This window comes from Chrysochloris asiatica, unplaced genomic scaffold (genome assembly GCF_000296735.1).
Source record: "Chrysochloris asiatica unplaced genomic scaffold, ChrAsi1.0 scaffold00374, whole genome shotgun sequence".
Taxonomy (NCBI): Eukaryota; Metazoa; Chordata; class Mammalia; order Afrosoricida; family Chrysochloridae; genus Chrysochloris; species Chrysochloris asiatica.
The window spans coordinates 1,815,383-1,835,050 of NW_006408892.1; the positions used below are offsets into that span (position 1 = coordinate 1,815,383).

The 19,668-nt window shown below is 52.9% G+C and overlaps 2 protein-coding genes across 2 annotated transcripts; one reads left to right on the forward strand and one right to left on the reverse strand.

The window, feature by feature from the left end:
* Positions 1-4,734: 4,734 nt before the first annotated feature.
* On the reverse strand, positions 4,735-12,505 carry COPE (coatomer protein complex, subunit epsilon). Its single transcript, XM_006876343.1, has 10 exons — positions 12,392-12,505; positions 9,875-9,937; positions 9,008-9,108; positions 8,602-8,754; positions 8,256-8,309; positions 7,698-7,779; positions 7,265-7,420; positions 5,550-5,618; positions 4,886-4,960; positions 4,735-4,782 (listed from the first exon to the last, which is right to left on the reverse strand). Exons 1-10 carry the CDS (start codon positions 12,503-12,505, stop codon positions 4,735-4,737), a joined length of 915 nt encoding a protein of 304 aa, XP_006876405.1.
* Positions 12,506-12,901: 396 nt separating this feature from the next.
* On the forward strand, positions 12,902-19,035 carry DDX49 (DEAD (Asp-Glu-Ala-Asp) box polypeptide 49). The gene is made up of 13 exons (XM_006876344.1): positions 12,902-13,016; positions 14,283-14,406; positions 15,293-15,378; positions 15,470-15,591; positions 15,909-16,096; positions 16,194-16,334; positions 17,101-17,176; positions 17,309-17,385; positions 17,479-17,576; positions 18,287-18,361; positions 18,537-18,625; positions 18,704-18,775; positions 18,862-19,035. Exons 1-13 carry the CDS (start codon positions 12,902-12,904, stop codon positions 19,033-19,035), a joined length of 1,437 nt encoding a protein of 478 aa, XP_006876406.1.
* Positions 19,036-19,668: the final 633 nt, after the last annotated feature.

Sequence of the window (19,668 nt, forward strand, 5' to 3'; positions counted from 1 at the left end):
GATTTGTTTTCATTTTCTTCAGCTTTAATTTGAATTTGCATATCAGTAATTGATGGTCTGTTCCACAGCCTGCCCCTGGCCTTGTCTTCACTGATGATATGGAGCTTTTCCATCTTCTCTTTCCACAGATGTAGTCTATTTGATTTCTATGTGTTCCATAGGCTCCCCCATTTTGGGTAGCCAATGTCTAAGTTGCCCATCCCTGTCAACCCTGTGTACCAAAGGGGTGAGAGTGATCCTCCCTGTAAAGATTTGTTCCCTTTTTTGTGCTACTACATCCAAAAGCATAGGTAAAGTTCATCAAATTGTAGCAGTTATTCTTTTTTTTTGTTTTCCCCCTCTTCTTTCTTCTAGTCGAGTTGTGATCATCCAGCCATCGAAGCCAGGTCAAGTGGGTACTATCTGCAAGTATGGGTGTTCTTGTGCATCTCCCCTCACTTCACATCAGCTAGATGCTTCACTCCCCGTTCTAGTCCTCTGTGGCCATGTCACTGCCTCTGGGCCCAGGAGTCCCTGGGTCTTGCCATATTGCTGACCATCCAGGTCTCCACCTGGGTTCACAGGGGCCTTGAATGTGGTCGGGCTTAGCTCTCGCAACTTCGTTGCTGTTTTTTTCCCCTCTTCCCCTATCAGTGACCAACTTGGTCACCAGCCATGCCTACTCATATATTCCCCTTAAGTCTCAGTCTTGGAAGGGGGTTTGCTCTGAGGGGTCCCAACCACTTGCCTTGATGGCTCCCAGGCGAACAGCTTACTTGTTCTTGTAGTAATCAGTCAGACTGCCGTTATTGTTTTGGATTTTTCCTGCAGGTCTTTCTTTCACGGTGTATCTTCTGTTCTTCTAGCTGTTCCGGGCTGGTCTACTCATCCTTTCCAGTGGAAATTTCCTACCTCAGTCAGTTCTGGATTCCACCTATGGTCTTGTGCAATGTGAAGTCTCCACAGGAAGCCTCTTTCACTGGGCAACTTTTAGCCCCCCTTTAAGGTATTCCAATCAGTTATAGGCTGAAGACGGACTTCCAAGCTTTCTGTGGTGATGTTCTGGCTATTCCTTTCCCCACCCCCAAGCGTCTATTTTACAATGGTAGGCAAGGGAAACTGAAATTCAAAAGACTGCCAAGCATCTTAACATTATTTCCCTTTTTTACCCCTTCAAAGCATGCCTCAATGCCTGTATCCTGGAGCCCTGTTGTTCCAAGGTGGTGCATACATCATCATTTACCTCTGTCCCACTTAGCCCTTGTGAACCTGCCTAACTGTTCTCCCATCGGACTTATTATTCCATTCCCCTCCCCCTTCTTGTGTATTGCCCCCCTCCCTAGCACCCAAACTATCCCATCTATTTCCCTATCCTGTGCTCTATCTTCCCCTCCCTCCCTCCCTTCCTCTCATCCCATACATCCTGGTGATCAGCAAATATATATAATTTTTTCCGCCTTTTAGTGTGGGTTCTTTTTCTTACTCTTCTACAATAATGGTCCTATGCAAGATATCTCCTGTTGTGACTGACTAATGTCCTCAAGGTTCATTCATGTTATGTGGTGGCTTGCAGCTTCCTTGTGTTCTTCAAGGTAGCATAGTATTCTGTTGTGTGTATGTACCACAGTTTATCCATTCTTCAATTGATGGGCACTTAGGTTGTCTCCATCTTTTTGCTATTGTAAATAGTGCTATGAACATTGTTGTGCATATATCTACTCATGTTATGGCTCGTTTTTCTTGTGGGTAAATATCAAGTAGAGGAATTGCTGGATCATAAGGTATTTCTATTTCCAACCTTCTGAGGAAGCGCCATATTGCTTTCCAGAGTGGTTGGATCATTTTGCAATCCCAACAGTGTAAGAGGGTCCCAGTCTCTCTCTCTGCATCCTCGCCAGCATTTATTGTTCTCTACTTTATTTTGGCTGTTACTGCTGGTGTGAGATGATATCTCATTGTTGTTGTAATTTGCATCTCTCTAATGGCTAGTGATCGTGAACATTTCTTCATGTTTGTTGGCTGCCTGGATCTCTTCCTTGGTAAAGTGTCTGTTCATGTCCTGTGCCCATTTTTTAATTATTTGTCTTTTTCTTGTAGAGGTGTTGTAGTTTCCTGTACTATTTTAGAAATGAATCCTTTGTCTCATGTGTCATTGCAAAATATTTTTTCCCATTCTGTGGGTTCTTTTTACTCTTTTGGTGAAGTCTTTTTTTTTTTTTAATGGGCCAGATTTATTCAATTTGATTCCTTTTTGAATCAATTAGTTACATCCCATCTTTTTTAAATTTTTTTTTCTTCAGGCATATAAAATTTACATCTCCAAAGGGCACATTCTGCAAGTCTGATCCTGGCCACCAGTTCTTAGTCCTTCTCTTCTTAGTTGATGAATCTAGAATCCTCAGCCGCACCCCCTCTCCATGCCCCCATCTCTGCCTCCATCTCTGGCACTGCTGCTTCTCTGGATAAGGTCCCATATTCTATTTGTGCAGTCCTCTCTTGATGGTCCTAGGGTCCTCTATTTCTGGACTGTAAAATTAATCACTCCCCTTTCTTTGTTACAAACTTCTACCTTTACAAGTGTGACAGTCACTATTAGTCATGGTAACAGTTATTCACTATTGAATCTTATCCCCATCTCTTTTCACCAGACCCATCTAGACCAGATGATAGCTATTCAGTGGGGACTTTCTTTCCCCCAACCCTCTTAAACTAAACTCCCTTTAGAAACCTTGTAAGCCAGTCACTTCGTACCTTTACTGCCCCCTCATTTTAGGTTGTCAATGTCTAAGTTGCCCTTGGTGAAGTCTTTTTGATGCACGAAGTTTAAAATTTTTAGTATGTCCCACTCATCTATTTTGTCTATTTTTGTTTGTGTACTTTTCAAAATGTTTGGTAGTCTGTGTATTCCCTATATTAGAGCCCTCACATTTGTTCCTACTTTTTCATTGATGACTTTCATAATTTTGGGATTCACGTTTAGGTCTTTAATCCATGCTACGTTGGTTTTTGTATAGGGCGTGAGGTAAAGGTCTTGTTTCAATCTTTTGCATATCACTTTCCAGTTCTGCCAGCACTATCTGTTAGAGACTATCTCCTCCCATGTAACCTACCTAGGCACTTTGTTGAAAATCACTTGGCTCGATTCTGTTCCTTTGATCAGTGTGTCTTTCATTGTACCAGTACCAGACTGTTTTGACCACTGTAGTAGATTTTGAAATCAGGGAATAAGAGGTTTGCTTATCCTGGGTCTTCTTCCTTTCCATAGACTGACTTTGAAGGAGCATTCTGACTGTACTTCCTCCACATAGACTTGTTCTTCTGGCAGTACATGGTATTTGTTAATATTCTCCTCCAACATCAATTCTTCAACGTTTGTTGTTGTTGTTAAGTACAATCGAATCTATTCTGATCCATAGCAACCCTGTATTAAGTTTCCAAGGAGCAGCTAGCTGGTGAGCTTGAACCACCTACCTTGCAGTTCAAACAACCTTGCAGTCAGATGCGTTAACCCACAGCACCACACCAGGACTCTGATTTGGAGGCCACAAATTATGAATCCTGCCTTTGGTGGCCCAACAGGGGAGGAGCGGACCCTGCCATTGCCAGGCACCTGGACATGCCCCAGGCCTGTCAAACACCCACTGCACCCCACACTATCTGGTCACCATGGTGCCCTCAGGTAATGGGAGAGGGTGCCCCACCCACCATCTTCTGTGTCAACCTGGGCCATAATACCTCTCAGATTTTGTCAGATGTCCTAGCACAGACAGGTTCCCACCTGAAGCCAGGTAAGTGAGGGGTGTCTGCTGCACCTGCAGACCTGGGAACAAGATTTCAGGGACCAGCCTCTTCATGAAGTTCAGGGCACAGCAGGAGGAGCAGGGTATGGGATCCCAGGAGTCTTGTCTCTTCTGTGGGAAGACAAGCTAGGCCCCACCCATGCACCAGCCTCCCTGGTTAAGCGAACTGAGCCCAGCTAGCTCAAGGCTGAAGCAGTCCCAGGGTTTGTGCATAGGCCGGGCCTATGGCGTCCTCCAGATGCTGTGAATTGCTGCAACCAGAACTTGGCTGCTCAGCTGGTTTCTTTGGGTGTAGCTGTTGTCCATGAGCAGACCCTATAACCCACACCCCAGTGCTGTCCCATACCTGCCCTCCCATTTGTCCCAACTCTATTGTCCACTTCCTCTCTACTGTTCCCCCAGCCATAGTGCCCAGCAGTGGGACAAGGATTTAGAGGTGAGGGTATGCTTACTCCCAGAAGACCCCGCACAGCTACCTCCCTGCCACTTCCAGACCACCCAGGGGTCCTGGGCTTGAAGCCCAACATCCTGGTGTGACTCTCTTTGTCTCAGCTTCCTGCCCAATTGTTTGGTGTCCCCAGGAGCTGGAGTGGAGCTTGGGGGTAACTGCAGAAGCTAGGATGCCTATGCTCGGCAGTTTGTAGGGTGGGTGGGAGTCTAGAGTCTGCACCTACTGCTGCTCTCAGATCCTGTTCTCTAGCCTCACTGCCTCGCCTGTGGGCAGCAGGGATCCCTCCCTGCCCAGTATCGATCATACGTGCCCCACTCCCCAAAGTGGTCAGAGCACATCACATGGGGTGTCTCTTGTCAGGTCATTTATTGATGGGAGACGGAAGTGCTGGGACCAGGTTTCCAGGCTCAGGACAAGAGGTAAGGGATGGGTGCTAGTGAGAGGGACACATGGCACCCTTCAGTCCCACAATGCCGAAGCAGCCGTCCGGGCGTCAGGCCAGCCTCACGTGCTAGGGGCGTACTGCAGGACCAGCCGGTCAAAATCATTCTCCTTCAAAGACAGATGGAAAGAGAGAGTTAAGGCTAGGCAGCTGGAGAGCCAGGGGAGAGAGCGCATGAGCCAGCCAGGCCTGGGTTCTGGACTGGCCACTCACCTTGGCCTGGTACTCCCTGATGAACGGGTGGGACCTGTGGGAATCCTTCAGCTGGGACAGGTAGCGGTTTGTCACCTGTGGAGGAGTGGCAGCCAGGATTGGAAGGCCATTTCTCTACCACCTTCCCTCTGTTATCCTGGGAGCTCTTCACCCTCCCATGGAATGGGTGCATAGGGTGGAGGTACCCCCTGCTGCCTCCCCTCTGAGCAGGGACCCAGCTCTCCCCAAACCACAAGAGGCTCAAGGAAGTGGGCCAGCACCAAGACAGGAGGGAGTGGGAAGCATAAGACAAGAAAAGGACCACTTGGGGAAGGGAGATGCCTAGGGACTTGGACCCCAGCAGAGCCCTGGCTCCCAGCTCTGCCGTGATCTTGATGGCTAGGGGCTAGGGGTTCCTTGTCTGACTCTGCCTACCCAACTAGGAGGGTCTCATGGCCTAAGCCATCTGCCTCCTCTCCAGGGACCAGGGGTGAGTAGTGACCATCTGACCATCTGTCAAGCAGCCTGGCCAGCAGGTCACAATTTCTTAATTGATCAGATCTTGCCTCCACCCACAATGGCCTCCCTGAGGCTGCTGGGAAACATCTTCCCTGGGGAGGGGGCTCTGTCTGGACCACAAGCACACAGGCACCATTCCGTGCCCAGCCTCAGGCAGACGGCCTACCTCGGGAGGCTTGCCCAGGTGCTGCGACAGGACGATGAGGTTGATCAGTGTCTCCGGGTGGCCACTGTCCTGCAGATCCAATAAAGACATAGGTCAGGGATCTGACCCCAGATTCCTGTCCCTACCAGATCCAGGTACCACGCACTATCTCAAAGGGACTAATGTCCCCACTGCTCAAGTGGGTTATGGATGTACCCAAGGTAGCACTCTCAGAGACAGGCAAGCCAGGGACACCTTCCTCACCTCCAGATGTTTGGCCTGGACAGTCTGTCCCCCTCTGAGCCTCAGTTTCTCTACCCACAGACAAGGTCAAGGGCATAGTTCCAGGTTTCCTGCTTAAAATGCCAGTGTGGAAGGCAGGCCCTGATGGGCACAACACACGAGAGTGCTCACTGACCACGTAAACTTACCCCGTCCCGTACCCGTCCCCTACCCACCCCTGCCCTGGTACAAAGACCCACCCACTCCCCTAGGAAGCTGCCAGGAAATGACCAGACTCCTCCAGCAATGACCTCACCCATCCGCCCCCAGAGAGCCTGTAGCCTGCAGACCACTAAGAGACAACAGCACAAGCTGCAGGGACTGACCACAGAAAGTGTCTTGTACAAGGCCCAGCCCCGGAAGCCACTGAAGGCATGGGAGGGACACGGCTCTGGCACTCACAGACCCATGAGAGATGCCCCCAGAAGCATTTCAGGGACAAGGACAGGCTGGGGCATTTCACTGGCCAGTCCCCTAAAGGTCACTTGGAGCCATCACAAACTATGCATGTAAGTGGACATAGACACAGCCTCTGAGTATCCCATATTCACAGTAGGTGGGTGGGCAGGCTCCTCGCCACTGCCCACATCAGCCCACCTAGCAGTCTGGGACATGATGATGTGGAACACAGGGAGTCTAGGAGGGGACACAAATGCCCAGTGTGATGAGACAGCAACATGTATCAAAGATCAGCTTTAAGGGTGTCTGCCCTGACTGCTGGCCAGCTCCCGGTCCTGCCTGGCAAACCCCTCTGATAACACAGCCCATTGTAGAGACAGCAGGAGCAAGGCCCCACACTGTAGTGGGGTGTGATAATTAAAGTGTCTCCTAGGTGGAGTGGACTGGGGCATTTCTCCCAAGTATGAGAATGGTGTCAGTTTGTCCCAGACAACCAAAGTGGCCTGCCTGGCTCAGCTCTCTATAGGAACAGTCCCATGAAGCCTCCTGGCCCTGGTAACAAGCAGCCTTTTTCCAGAATCAAATCCAGACCCCAGGGCCGGCAGCTAAGGAGCAATGCCGAGAGTCAGCGTGGAGTCAGAGTGCAGGGTCGTGGGGAACAGGTGTCCTCCACTTGACTCAGGCCACTGAGGCTCCTGCTCCAAGCAGCCAGACCACGGTTTCCATCTGACACCTGAGATTCTTATGTGCTGGCAGCAGGGCCACCATCCTGGAACCATAGGCCGGCATGGGCACCTGCACCCTGTGGTCAGCACACGGCCACACTACTGCCCCCCTGTGGTCACTGTATGCACAGGGCACCGACACTGCCTCCTGTGTCATTTGGGCATGCCTATGTCCAGTAGTCACTGTATGGAAGCCCCATGCTTACAGCCACTGTCCCTGCCACCTTGACCCTGTCTGCCCAATGGCCGGTCCCCACTCTGAGGCCATCTAGGTGTGGACTGGAACAGCAGGGTTGGTGGCACCATAGTGAGCAGTTGGGGGCCAGCTACCTTGTCAAGTGCCTCGTGCAGGGCGCCCTCAGCATCCTCCCAGCGGCCCTGGGCCATGTGGCAGGCAGCCTGGCCGTTGAGCAGCAGCAGGGTGGATGAGCACTTGTCGGCCAGCTCCTGGAAGGCGTAGTAGGCGTCCTGCAGCTTCTCACCACCCTTCAGGACAGGGGCACATCAGCTACCTCCCTGGAAGAGGGCTCTGGGATTACCCCACCCACCAGGCCCCTCCAGAGACCCCTGTAGAAGCAAAGCAAAGGGAGTCTAAGGGCAAGTCCAGGAACAAGTCCGGAAACAGGCAGAGGGAAAGCCCAAAGACAGGTGAGAAGATAGGGAAGTTGCCTGGGGACAGCAGAGGATGGAGGAGGGACAGGGGAGGGGCAGGCCACAGCCATGCTGCCTGCCACCCCTCTCCCCGACCACAGCCGGGCCTCACCACAGCCAGGTTGACCCAGGCGGTGGCCAGCTGGGTGAGGGTGGCATCCTCGTCCTGGTCCTGCATCTTCTTCAGCTCCTTCCTGGGCAGAGGGGGCAAGGACACAGTTGCAGTTTTGGGAGTTCCCAGGCTGATGAGTTGTAGTCACACCAACTGCTCAGTCCTCCCTGTGGAGACCTCTCTGCCTGCAGTCCCCTGAGCTGAGAGTGGGGCTCCAACACCCACCAGGCCCTATGCAGCTCAGCGTACCCCAACGTGCTGGCCAGGCATGCCCACAGCCTTCTAGAAGCAGCCCATGGTTCTTGCCTAGGAACCAGCCCCGCAGCCAGGGCTGTAAAAGGCTGCCTGTAAGTCCACCCACGGCGTCGCCTCCCCAGCCCTGCAAAGGAGGAACAGTACTGGCCCTTGTCCCTGCCCAAGTCTCAAAGGCAGGTCAGGTGGAGGGAGCATCACCCCAACCCTGGGGAAACTGGCATGGGGGTTCCGTGTGGCCTGGCCACTATCTAGGCACCCTGCCAGCTGGGCCCACCCCAGAGCCTCGGGGACAGGAAGGCTCACCGGGCGAGGTCCAGGCGGTCCAGCTTCAGCAGGATCTGCACCACCATGGCTGAACTGGGGGACAGAGCGGGGTCAATGGGGGCTGGGTTGGCCCATAGAACCCCAACCTCCCACACACCATCAGAGGCTCTCAGAACATTCCGACATCGATCAGGTAGAACCAGATCTCACCCTGGAGACCCTGCAGTCAGTTGTCCCAGGTTCCCTGATGCCACTGGCCCGGCAGAGTGAGGGACCTGTCCACCTGTACTGTGTGGGGGGCTGAGCTGGCTCCGGTTGAGCCAGAGTGTGGCAGGTGCATTCTGAGTGGAAGGGACCTCATATCATAGCACGGGGCGCTGCTCACCACTCCAAGCTGTCGCCTTGGTGTAGTGTTCGCAGCGCGGCGTCTGGGTTCCCGTCATGCAGGTAGACGGAGGCGGCCATCAACAAGAAAGTGGTATTGGTCACATCCATGCTGCGGCTCATCTCCCGGTCCAGGTGTGCCACCACCACGTCCCTGCAAGACCAAAGGAGCTAGTCTCCAGGGTGTGAGGGCAAAGTCCTGATCAGAGCAGAGCAGGGAGCTTGTGCAGGACAGGGGTCTCTCTGGAATCTAAGCCCCTTGGGAGGCTGTGGGGGAGGCAGGACTGACAGTCCACTCAGGGGTGGTTAGGGGCCCAGAAGTGACACTGGCCTGGCCCAGCCCTCTGGACAGACCAGCCCTTACAAGTGCTATTCAGCCCCTGCACAGTGCCGTGTTGGCGCCTCACCTCTGGTCCTCACTGGAGAGGTACTCGGCGAGCATGCGCACAGCCTGAAGCTCCGGAGCTGAGGAAGGCTTGATCTCATCCAGCACCACGCCATACTTCCTCTGAGGGTGGGCACACACATGTCAGCACTGCCTCATCACATGCCCCAACCACCTGGGACCCCCCTAAGGGGGGGGCAGGGCTGGTGTCACCCTGCAAGGCAGTGAGGAAGCCAGCACCAGCCCGTTGGCCCCAGCTGAGGAGCTAATGATGCCACTCCAGCTGGGAGACCCCAGTGGCCACTGCACCTCCTCTGAGCACCCACCGTCTCAGACCCCATAGTGTGAGGCTGACACCCCGAGCAATGCTGCTGCCATTTCTGAGGGAACTAAGAGCCAGAGACCCACTTTCCTCAGGTTCTTTTCTGGACAACTGGTGTTTTCTCAGGACCACGGATGTTTGTTGGTTTCCGAAAAGCACATGGACACATCCAAATAGCGCACATGCCTGCACGCAACCCCATGTGAGCGCATATGTCCTTGCAGTGGGGAGGGGGCTGGCTAATGAATGTGGTCCTGTCAGACTGGAGAACATGCCACAGTCTGAGGGAGCTGCCACAGGACAGATATGGCTCCAGACAGTCCCATCAGCAGGAAGGGGGTGTGGTCACACGCATGCTATGTTGGTCTAGGCATAGGACAGCCTCGTCCCTGTGGTATTCTTAGCCTATAGCATGGCATGGCAGGCACCCCTAGGGTTCCAGGGAGACGGGGCCAGGAGCCTGGGGATCAGTGGACAGGGGGCCGGATGGGGTGAGGAGGGAGCTGTGCAGAGGCTAGTTTGGTTGGGATCCCAGAACAGGATGAATTCTGGTCACAGTGTGCTTACCTGTGCAAGGTATGCCCGGTACAGAAAGACATCGCGCTCCACGTCCCTCTCTGGGCTTGATGGCTGTGGGGACAGACATGGGTCAGACAGTGACCTCACCCCAGAGCAACCAAACAGCCACCAGGACCTACAGTGGGGGTGGGGGTGGGGCGGTGTCCAGGCTCCAAATGCAGGCTCGGGCTCTCCAGGGCCATGACCTTGTGCAGCACAAAAAGGGCCTCACAGGGGCCCCTGGGTACCAGGCACCTGCCTGATCCCACCTCTCCATGACCACTCAGGAAAAGGCAAAATGAGACACAGGTGCTCACAAAGCTATATGCTCACAGCTGCCAGGTGGGACCAGAGTCAGGTTGGAGTCTCCCCCTATCCAGCCCCACCCTGAACACTGTTCATCAGATGGGAGCAGCCGCCAGTGTGTCAAAGCAAACAGAAGATCCTGGATCATACGATTCACTCTGAGAGCATAAGACAGTGCACATCAACACCCTGCTTGTGGGAGCACCCTGGGTGGCTCCACTGAGCTACAGCAAGGAGACTGGGGAAGGTGTGTGAGGAAGAGCAGAAGCTGCTGGTGAGCACTTGGGAGACTTTTGATGTGTGGAAACAATAAAGGTACTTTTCCAGACAGATGCTCTTTGGCGCCCTCCACTGGGGAAGAGCCTGCCTATGTGCTTTTAGATACCTTTTCCTGGTGCCCTCCAAATAGGAGACCCCGCCATTTGCTCCTCAGTGCTTTGCTCAGAGAAGCAGCCTAGCCTCATGCTCAGTGCCCTCCCAATACCTTAAGAAAATGAGTTTTGGGGCCTGAGGCTCAGAACTACAGTCTTGGGGGACAACACCATAGTCAACTGGCATAACATAGTCCACAAAGACAATGTTATACATCCTACTTGTATGAGCAACGGCTGGGGTATTAAAAACTCATGAGGGACCCATCTAAGGTACAACTATTAGTACCTCAGTGCAGAGGAAAGAAGAGTGAGGAAAACTGAAATGTTTGGAAACAATTAGTCCAATGGACTAATGAACCAGGTGAACAATCTCAATGTTCCATTACCCTGAGACCAAAACAGCTAGATGGTACCCAGATACCACAGTCAACTGCTCTCAAAGAGAATCACATTAGAAGGTCCTCTGGATAGAGGGGGAGAAAACACAGAACAAAACCCAAATTAGTTAAACAAAAACAAAACAGGTCTACTGTTCAGAAAAATCTTGACAGCAGGAAGCCAAAACTATGGTCCTGAGTCTCCCTTTAGGTCTTGAACTGAACCCACCCTGATGATCAATTTTCAGTCAAGCAGTATATTGTTGTTGTTAAGTGCCATCAACTGGCTTCTGACTCAAAGCGACCCTGTATAGTGTTTTTGAGGAGTGGTTGGTGAGCTTGAACAACCAAGCTTGTGGTTCAAACTAACTTTGCAGTCTAGCACATTAACCCAGAGTGACACACCAGGACAAAGGATGACAATAACACTAGTGAGGTATGCACATCACAGAATGGTCACTGTTCAAGATCAAAAGGGCAGCATTTACCTAAGAACAAAGTTCAGGAGGGTTGGGAAAGAGGGAGGAAGGGAAACAAGAATTACAGGGAGGAAGTGGGCTAAGAGATGTTAACACAGACAGGACTGCAATCCCTGAGATGAAATGAAGTAAATGCTTTGTTGAATGTAAAATTGATGATCTGCTCTGTAAACCTTTGCTCGAGTCACAATAAAAGATAAAGCAGGGCAGGGCAATATTCTGTTCTGCTATACACGGGGTTGCCATGAGAGATACATGGGAAGGCAACTAACAACAATAAACAGCCAAGTTCATCCCCCCCACTCCCTTCACACTAGCTCGCCTTTGCCTGACTTCTGTTTCTTTACTTGTTTGCTGTCTGTCTCTTCGGCTAGACTGTGGTTTCCAACAGAAATAAGACTTTTGTCTATTTGTGCTACTTCTCCGAGTCCAGCAAGAACACATTCCCCGACCCATTCTGATCCTCGATGAGTACTCGAATGAATGAATAGATAAATAGACGAGTTTGGGCAGGAATAAAAGAGCTGGCAGTCAGAGTATTAACTGTGGGGAGCGACCCTCTCTGATCAGAGTGCTCGGCTTTAAGTTAAACAACAGTCTCTCCCTCACGATTACTGACGGCGGGCACAGTGTGGGTTCAAGAAAAGAGACGCGCCATCATTAATACCAAAGTGGAATAAACACCTCCCTCACTCGAATGCCTCCCAGGATGACAGAATGAGAGCTCTAAGAACATGAGTTGTCACAGCTTTATATTTTTTAGTTTTGTTGTTGTTGTTAAGTACCGTGGAGTCGGTTCCGAGGCTGTAAATCTTTACGGGAGCAAATAAGCCATAGGAATTCCTCAACGCGCTTTAAACAGGTGTGTGGAGGGAATACACTGTGAGAAAGGGAATACTTAGAAACAGTTGAGCCCGGTCACCAGGAAACGGTGGTCGCTGCCACCCTGAAATCCTCCTTCACCCATCCCACCCAACAGCGAGGCCGCACCTTCACTCGCTGCGCCTCGTTGATGCATTGTTGGTAGCTGCCGATGTAAAAGGCGTTCTTCACATCGAACAGTTCGTCCACCTCGCCGGGGCCGCCGGGGACTGGAGGGGCCATGTTGCAGTTCTCTCACCCGTTTCTCTTTCCGGAGGGACACGTCGGTAGGAAGCAGGACCCGCCGCGAAGCACGCTGGGAAATGTAGTTTACGCGTTCGAGTAACAGACCGATAAACCAATGGGAGACTCGTAGAGAGTGAAAAGGAAAAGGGGTACGAAGGCGTTATCACGCAAAGCATCGTGAAAGTAGTAGTTTGATTCTAACCTGCAAAACAATGGGATTAGGAAGAAAGTAGTAAGGCAAAGATCGAAGCCGAGAATAACTGAGCGAACTAGTCACTCCGAGGAAATAGCGGCATCACACAGAAGGCGGGCCTAATGAACAGAAAGGCTTCCGTAACGTCATCGGCGCGCGCCGGAAGTGCAGCGTACACATCCTGGAGGCTGTTGGCGAGGATGGCTAGCTTCGGTGAGCTCGGGTTGTCATCGTGGCTCGTGGAACAATGTCGGCAGCTGGGTTTGAAGCAGCCTACGCCCGTTCAGCTCGGCTGCATCCCCGCCATCCTGGAGGGTGAGTGTGTTGGCCACCTAACCAGGAGGTATCTCCGCTACTCTGTCTCCTTTTCCTTCTCTCAACGTTTGCCCACGCAGGTCCCGCGAGATAAGGGATAGCCCTGGTCTCCGGAGGCAAACAAGGAGGTGTTGGCGTTCAGGCTGCGTGGCTGACTAGCTGTGTGCCCGCGGACATGCGAAGTAACCTCCGGGAGGGTGGAGGCACGCCTAAACGACGGTGCCATGGTGTGGCGCTGTAGAATAAGCACTCGACCGCAAAGTCGTTTTGAACCACAGGTCTGAGGTTCAAACTCATCAGCCACTCTTCAGAAACCCTGTACTGGGTCACTCTGAGTCGGAGCTTACTTAATGGCACTTAACAATAAATGGAAAAGCAGAGCTGGTACGACTCTCTTCATCTTCCAAAGGAGGAGTGTGAGGCGGTTAAAATGACTGAAAAATCTAGGGATTGGTAGTCCTGTGACTGCTCTTCATCCTGTTCTGTTGGCTCAACACAGTTTTGCCGTTAAAGAGATGTTCAGAGAACGTCAGCATTTTACTACTTTCAGATCTATCTTTTTATTCAGTAATAAGCTAAAAGGTATTGGGAGCTGCAGGTGCAGGCCTTGAGTTTGATTTGGGGGACATCACAGAGACCAAATAGACCAAAGTCCCTGCCTTTAGGAAGTTTAGATGGAGTGTGACAAGTTGAGAGATTGAATGGGGGGGAGGGGGGAGAAATGAAAGGATCAGCAAGTATCATAAAATGCAGATTGGAAGAGGGAATCCCAGGTGTGGGAGGGAGTCTGAAAGAGGTGGTAGTTAGCAGCACAGTGTCTGGTCAGCTAGATGTAGATTCTGCTCCAACCCTACTAACGAGCTGTGTGTCCTAGGCAAATCTCCAAGACTCAGTTTTCCCTTCTGTTAAATGGGCATGGTAATAATCCTCGCCCTTGTAGAGTTATTGTTAGTATGATTTGAATGTAGACACATAGACCAGGGGCTACTCGTTCAGTGTTCAGGGGGAAAAAGTTGCTGTTGAGTTGACAGTGACTCATGGTGACCAGTGTGTCCGAGGATTTTTCAGAAGTAGGTGCCAGGCCTTCTTCCCAGATGCCTCTATCTAGGTGGACTCAAAAATCACCAATATGTTGGTGAGCAGCTGAGTTCATTCACGTTTGGCACTGCCAAAAGGCTCCCATTTAGTGTGAGCTGTTGTAAATTGTGCCCGAGAACACCGTTTGTCTCCTTTCTGAGGTATTGATGCCAATTTGTCCTCTCGCAGGTCGGGACTGCCTGGGCTGCGCCAAAACTGGCAGTGGCAAGACAGCAGCGTTTGTCCTACCCATCTTGCAGAAGCTCTCTGAGGACCCCTATGGCATCTTCTGCCTTGTCCTGACACCCACCAGGTGAGCACCCTGGGTGTGAGTTAACCAGCCACATTCTCTCAGGCACATGCTTGTACCACTCTGAGCCACATTTTCCTGTGTGTGAATTGGGGACAGAAACCAAGCCCACCTCTTAGGAAAGCTGTAGAAGGAGATGCCGAGAGTGCCACTGCAGGGCTAGGGCAGGGTGATGCCCCGCTGGACAGGGCTGTCCATTCTTAGAGCCCAGGGAGTAAACAGGTCAACTTGCTTCAGGGAACCTACGACTTTGGCAGACAAGTATGATGAGGGCCTGGCCCCACTGGATGTCTCCTTTTGACTGGGGAGAGAAGTCAAGAAAGGCTTCATTGAAGGGTGCTTTAATAGATGAAAAGGGTCTGTCAAAGAAACAAATGCGGGAAATACATTCTAGAGCAGAGACTGACTAGGGCGCATGTGCAGTGGCATGAGAAAGGTAGGGAACTGAAAGGGTAGTTGGGCACCAGGCATGCTAAGCCAGCTCAAGGACCTCAGGTGCCAGGCTGAGGGTTTAGAGCGGGCTCTGAGGGTATGTGAGTAGTAGCAGGAAAGGTGGATTCTGGGAGGGGGCCAGGGATAGGGGACCTGGGCATGCTGGGCTCTGGGGACAGAGAAGAGGAAACCTGGGAACTGACCAGCCCTGCTCAGGTCTTTGGCTCAGATGAGTGGATGTCAAGGCCATTGTGGAGAAGGTGACATGAAGATGGTACAGGTTTGGGTGAGATTGAGGGAAGGGGCTGTAGGCTATTCAGGGGCCTTAGATCATGGGGTGATCAGAGGGTGAGTTGGGAGGCCAGGGGTCCTGGGGGGATCTCTGGGGTAGAGAGAGGTAGGGACAGAAGGCAAGGACAGGACCTCTGCTGATCCACCTAATCCCTCACATCCACAGGGAACTGGCCTACCAGATCGCTGAGCAATTCCGGGTCCTGGGAAAGCCTCTGGGTTTGAAAGACTGCATCATTGTCGGCGGCATGGGTACGGGGGCCAGGGAGGCTCTGGCACAAGACCCCACAGTTCTTCCCAAACCCCAGACCCCCTCCCAATCCCCTCCGTCCTCTACCCGCAGACATGGTGACTCAGGCGCTGGAGCTGTCTCGGAAGCCACATGTGGTCATCGCCACACCAGGCCGCCTGGCTGACCACCTCCGAAGCTCTAGCACTTTCAGCATCAAGAAGATCCGATTTCTGGTGAGTCGGCCCCACCACCCTTGAGCATGGGGCTGGACAAAAATCCTATAAAACCATAGGAACACAAGGCCCCTCCAGGCCCAGTGAAAACGAGAAGTGTTGTTGCTGTTGAGTACCATAGAGTCGATTCCAACTTATAGCAACCCTGTATCGGATTTCCATATAGCAGCGGGTGGATTTGAACTGCCAGCTGTGTGGTTAGCAGTCCAGTGCTGATCCTACAGCGGCACCCAGGACTCTGGGGGCAGGAGCGGTGGTGCTGGCAATGTGAGATGGAATGGGCTGGGGGTGGCTGAGCCTCAGCAGCCTCTTCACAGGTGCTGGACGAGGCAGACCGCTTACTGGAACAGGGCTGCACGGATTTCACCACAGACCTGGAGGCCATCTTGGGGGCGGTGCCAACCCACAGGCAGACACTGCTGTTTAGCGCCACACTGACTGACACACTTCGTGAACTACAGGGCCTGGCCACCAACCAACCCTTCTTCTGGGAGGCACAGGCACCGTGAGTCCCAGCAGGTGGGCTGGAGTGGGCCTCAGTCTCCAGGCAGAAGGAGAGACTGAGGCCTGCTGCCCCATGCCCTGCCCCCGTCCTGCTCCAGGGTCCGCACCGTGGAACAGCTGGAACAACGCTATCTGTTGGTTCCTGAGAAGGTGAAAGATGCCTACCTGGTGCACCTGATCCAGGGCCTTCAGGACGAGCACGAGGACTGGTCCATCATCATATTCACCAATACTTGCAAGTGAGTGCAGCTAACCAAGAGGTTGGAGGTGTGAGTCCATCCCAAGGTGACTTGCTTCCAGAAGATGAGGCACTGACTAGCCTGTGGAGCCCAGTTCCACACCGACACACATGGGTTGCCCAGAGTCAAAAGGATTGACTTGACAGCAATTGGACAGTGTTTGATTTGGTCGTCCTGGATTCTCTTGCTTCGTCCTGAGCCGTTGGTTGTCTGGGACCCCTTAGAGCAGCTAGGGACAGCTTAGGCCAGCCACTTGCTATAGCCTACAGGTGTCACAATCCTTGCTAGGCCTCCCAGGTCTATCTTGGGAATTGTGATGGTCCCCATGACACAGGAGACCCGTCTCATAAAGTTCCCTTTAATTAGGTGCTTGGAGTAGAGGACTAGGGGGTCTTATCAGGAACCTGTGGACTAGTTCCACAGAAGGGCTGTGTCACACTGGGGAAGCTGTGATGTGCTCATGACCCTCCTTAGGGGCTGTTCCCAAAGTGAAAACATCAGGTCTCCAGAACTGAGACGTCTGGGTGTAAGGCAGCTGTCGGGCACAGCAGGAGCTAGCCGTCTACAAGTTGTTACCATCAGTTGTCTCTCTACCCTGCTGCTCTCCCTGTGACAGTGACCATGCCCAGCCCCCCTGCCCCACAAGCCCTGCACAGCTTGCATCTCCGAGCAGCAGTCCCAGGATGACTGAGGCCTGTCTGGGACCTGGGGGCAGGTCTCCATGGGTAGGGTAGGAGGTATTGACGGGAACCTTCTTCCCCACCAGGACCTGCCAGATCCTGTGTATGATGCTGCGCAAGTTCAACTTCCCCACCGTGGCGCTGCACTCGATGATGAAACAGGTGTGACGTCAGGTCTGACTGGCCTGGCCTTCTTGTCAGCCCCGTGTGGGCAGGCTGTCCCGTCCTCACATAAGATGTGCCCACGCTTTGCTGAGAGGTTTCTTGACCCCCACTTTTGTCGTACTGGTACAGAAAGAACGTTTTGCCGCCCTCGCCAAGTTCAAGTCCAGCATCTACCGGATACTGATTGCAACGGATGTGGCATCTCGGTGAGTGACCTGGAACCTGGCTCTGCCCCTGCCCAGGGGGCTTCCTCAGTTCAGTATCCACTGTGTACTTAGCTGCCTGGTTCCTCTCTGCAGAGGCCTGGACATTCCCACAGTACAGGTGGTCATCAACCACAACACCCCTGGGCTCCCCAAGATCTATATCCACCGTGTTGGCCGCACAGCCCGTGCAGGTGAGCCCCAGCCCCACCTCTCCTGTCACGTCTCCCACCTCCTCGCCCATCACAGCCATGAGTTTCTGAGCCACTGCCAGCGTGATGCTGCTGTGGAGGGCTTAGCATCCAGGTTTAGGCCCCTAGCCCCAACTCTGTGATCCATATCTCCAGGAGACAGTCATTTGTCTGTTCCCCAGACCCCTACGGAGGGGCACGGGTGTTCCAGGAGATTGTCTCATGAAAACAGGGCGATTTCTGTTTTCTGAGGTCAGACATGGCCCAGCTCCTTATCCTGAGCGATGGAGAATGGAGTCCCCTCCAAGTCACATAGTTAAACCCCACAAAATAGTTCTTTTGCGGTCAGTGCTGTTCCAAAGCTAGTTGCCACCCATAGAAATGAGGTGTGACGACATTGAGCAGACTTCCAGGCCGAGGCACTCAGGGCTTATCGCTAACAAAACTTCACCTGGATTCTCGGGCAGCAGCACCAGAAAGGGAAACCAGTGTGTTGACAGCTGATTGTAGGATTGCAGGCTGGGCAGGCAGGAGAGCTGCTACCCTGGGACAGACTTGGCACCAAGAGGTCAAGCTGGAGGGTGACCCCTTACTCTAGACTTGTCTCACTGCTCCCCTCCTCTCTGAGATGCCCAGCACTGGGGCTCTGTCTTATGCTTGCCCGTGCCTCAGTCCCAGCACACAGCAAGTGATGGACTGTGGTGCCTCCTCAGGGCGACAGGGCATGGCCATCACGCTAGTGACGCAGTATGACATCCATCTGGTCCACGCCATCGAGGAACAGATCAGTGAGTAGAGCTGGGGCAAGCGGGTGGCTGACCCATCACACCAACATCCCTCCCTGAGCTCCTCTGACCCCAGTCTCTCCCACCTGGCCTGTGTTTGATGGCCTCCAAGGCCTTGCATGCCTCACCACACAGGGAGCTCACTCCCGCTGGGGCCCGCCCCTGTTGTGCCCTCTAGAGAAGAAGCTGGACGAGTTCTCAGTGGAGGAGGCGGAGGTGCTGCAGATCCTCACGCAGGTCAATGTGGTGCGGCGGGAATGCGAGATTGTGAGTTAGGGTTCTGGCAGGTGGGCGGGGGACTGGTCCTTCGAGTGGGCCCCTGTGACCAGCCTCTCCCTCTCCCAGAAACTAGAAGCGACCAATTTTGATGAAAAGAAAGAGATCAACAAGCGGAAACAGCTGATTCTGGAGGGAAAGGTGAGCCCACATGGCACGTAGAGGTCAGGGTTCCCAGTCCTACGCAGTTCCCCCACTCACCATCACCTCTGGTCCCCCACTTTCAGGACCCGGACCTAGAGGCAAAGCGCAAGGCAGAGCTGGCCAAGATCAGGCAGAAAAATCGGCGCTTCAAGGACAAAGTGGAACAGACACTACAGCGGCACAAGGCCAGCAGGGGGCACCCAGCCAGAGCCCAGCCGGGGACCCACACAGCACTGTCCAACCAGGGTCCAAGCTGAGGGTCTTAAGAGACCTGTCCAGGCACCCAGAACTGTCTCCCCTGGGCACAGCTGTTCTCTCAGACTTGCCAGTCCCCTTCAGGAACCATTCTGAGCGGACAGCCCATGGCCTCTGTCCTGCAGCATCAGACCAGCCCACACACAGATCTGAGGTCAGACCAGATATCCCACATATCGGTGACCTCAACCCAGGGGTCCCATCTGGCCTCAGTTTCTCCCTTTGTTTTCAGTGGGGTTCATCTCACCTCACTGCGAGGTGGGGGGTTGTGAGCCTCTAGAACAATACATGTCCCATGCAGGAGGTGTTCAATAAATATGCCTTTGACTATTCCTGTTCTGATTCTTTGGATTTGGGGACAGGGAAGAGGATGTGGTCATCTGTATATGTCAAGTCCCCAGAATGTTCTGGGCCAAAGCCACTGTACTGGTCATTCTGCTGCCAGACTTCAGGCCGGTGGTGCCCCCTCCTTGGACATCAGTTTCCTTCACCATAAAGTGGATCTAACAACAGTGCCATTGTGAGGTTTCAGTGAGCAATCCTGAGGAGAACCAGCTGGTGCCCCATGGACTGTGTTTTAGCAGCTTCCATGACAGTCAACCTGAATTATCTGGGAGTTGTGGCATGTGAACACC

Bases quoted from the DNA above. Each gene is read 5' to 3' on its own strand.
- COPE (XM_006876343.1), bottom strand. From the start codon at position 12,505: ATGGCCCCTCCAGTCCCCGGCGGCCCCGGCGAGGTGGACGAACTGTTC. The intron at 7,421-7,697 runs GTGAGGCCCGGC...CCTGTCCTGAAG, and splicing joins CCTGGGTCAACCTGGCTGTG to GGTGGTGAGAAGCTGCAGGA. The intron at 4,961-5,549 runs GTAGGCCGTCTG...ACTCCTCCACAG, and splicing joins ACCTGGGCAAGCCTCCCGAG to GTGACAAACCGCTACCTGTC.
- DDX49 (XM_006876344.1), top strand. From the start codon at position 12,902: ATGGCTAGCTTCGGTGAGCTCGGGTTGTCATCGTGGCTCGTGGAACAA. The intron at 17,577-18,286 runs GTGAGCCCCAGC...GTGCCTCCTCAG, and splicing joins TGGCCGCACAGCCCGTGCAG to GGCGACAGGGCATGGCCATC. The intron at 18,626-18,703 runs GTGAGTTAGGGT...TCCCTCTCCCAG, and splicing joins TGCGGCGGGAATGCGAGATT to AAACTAGAAGCGACCAATTT.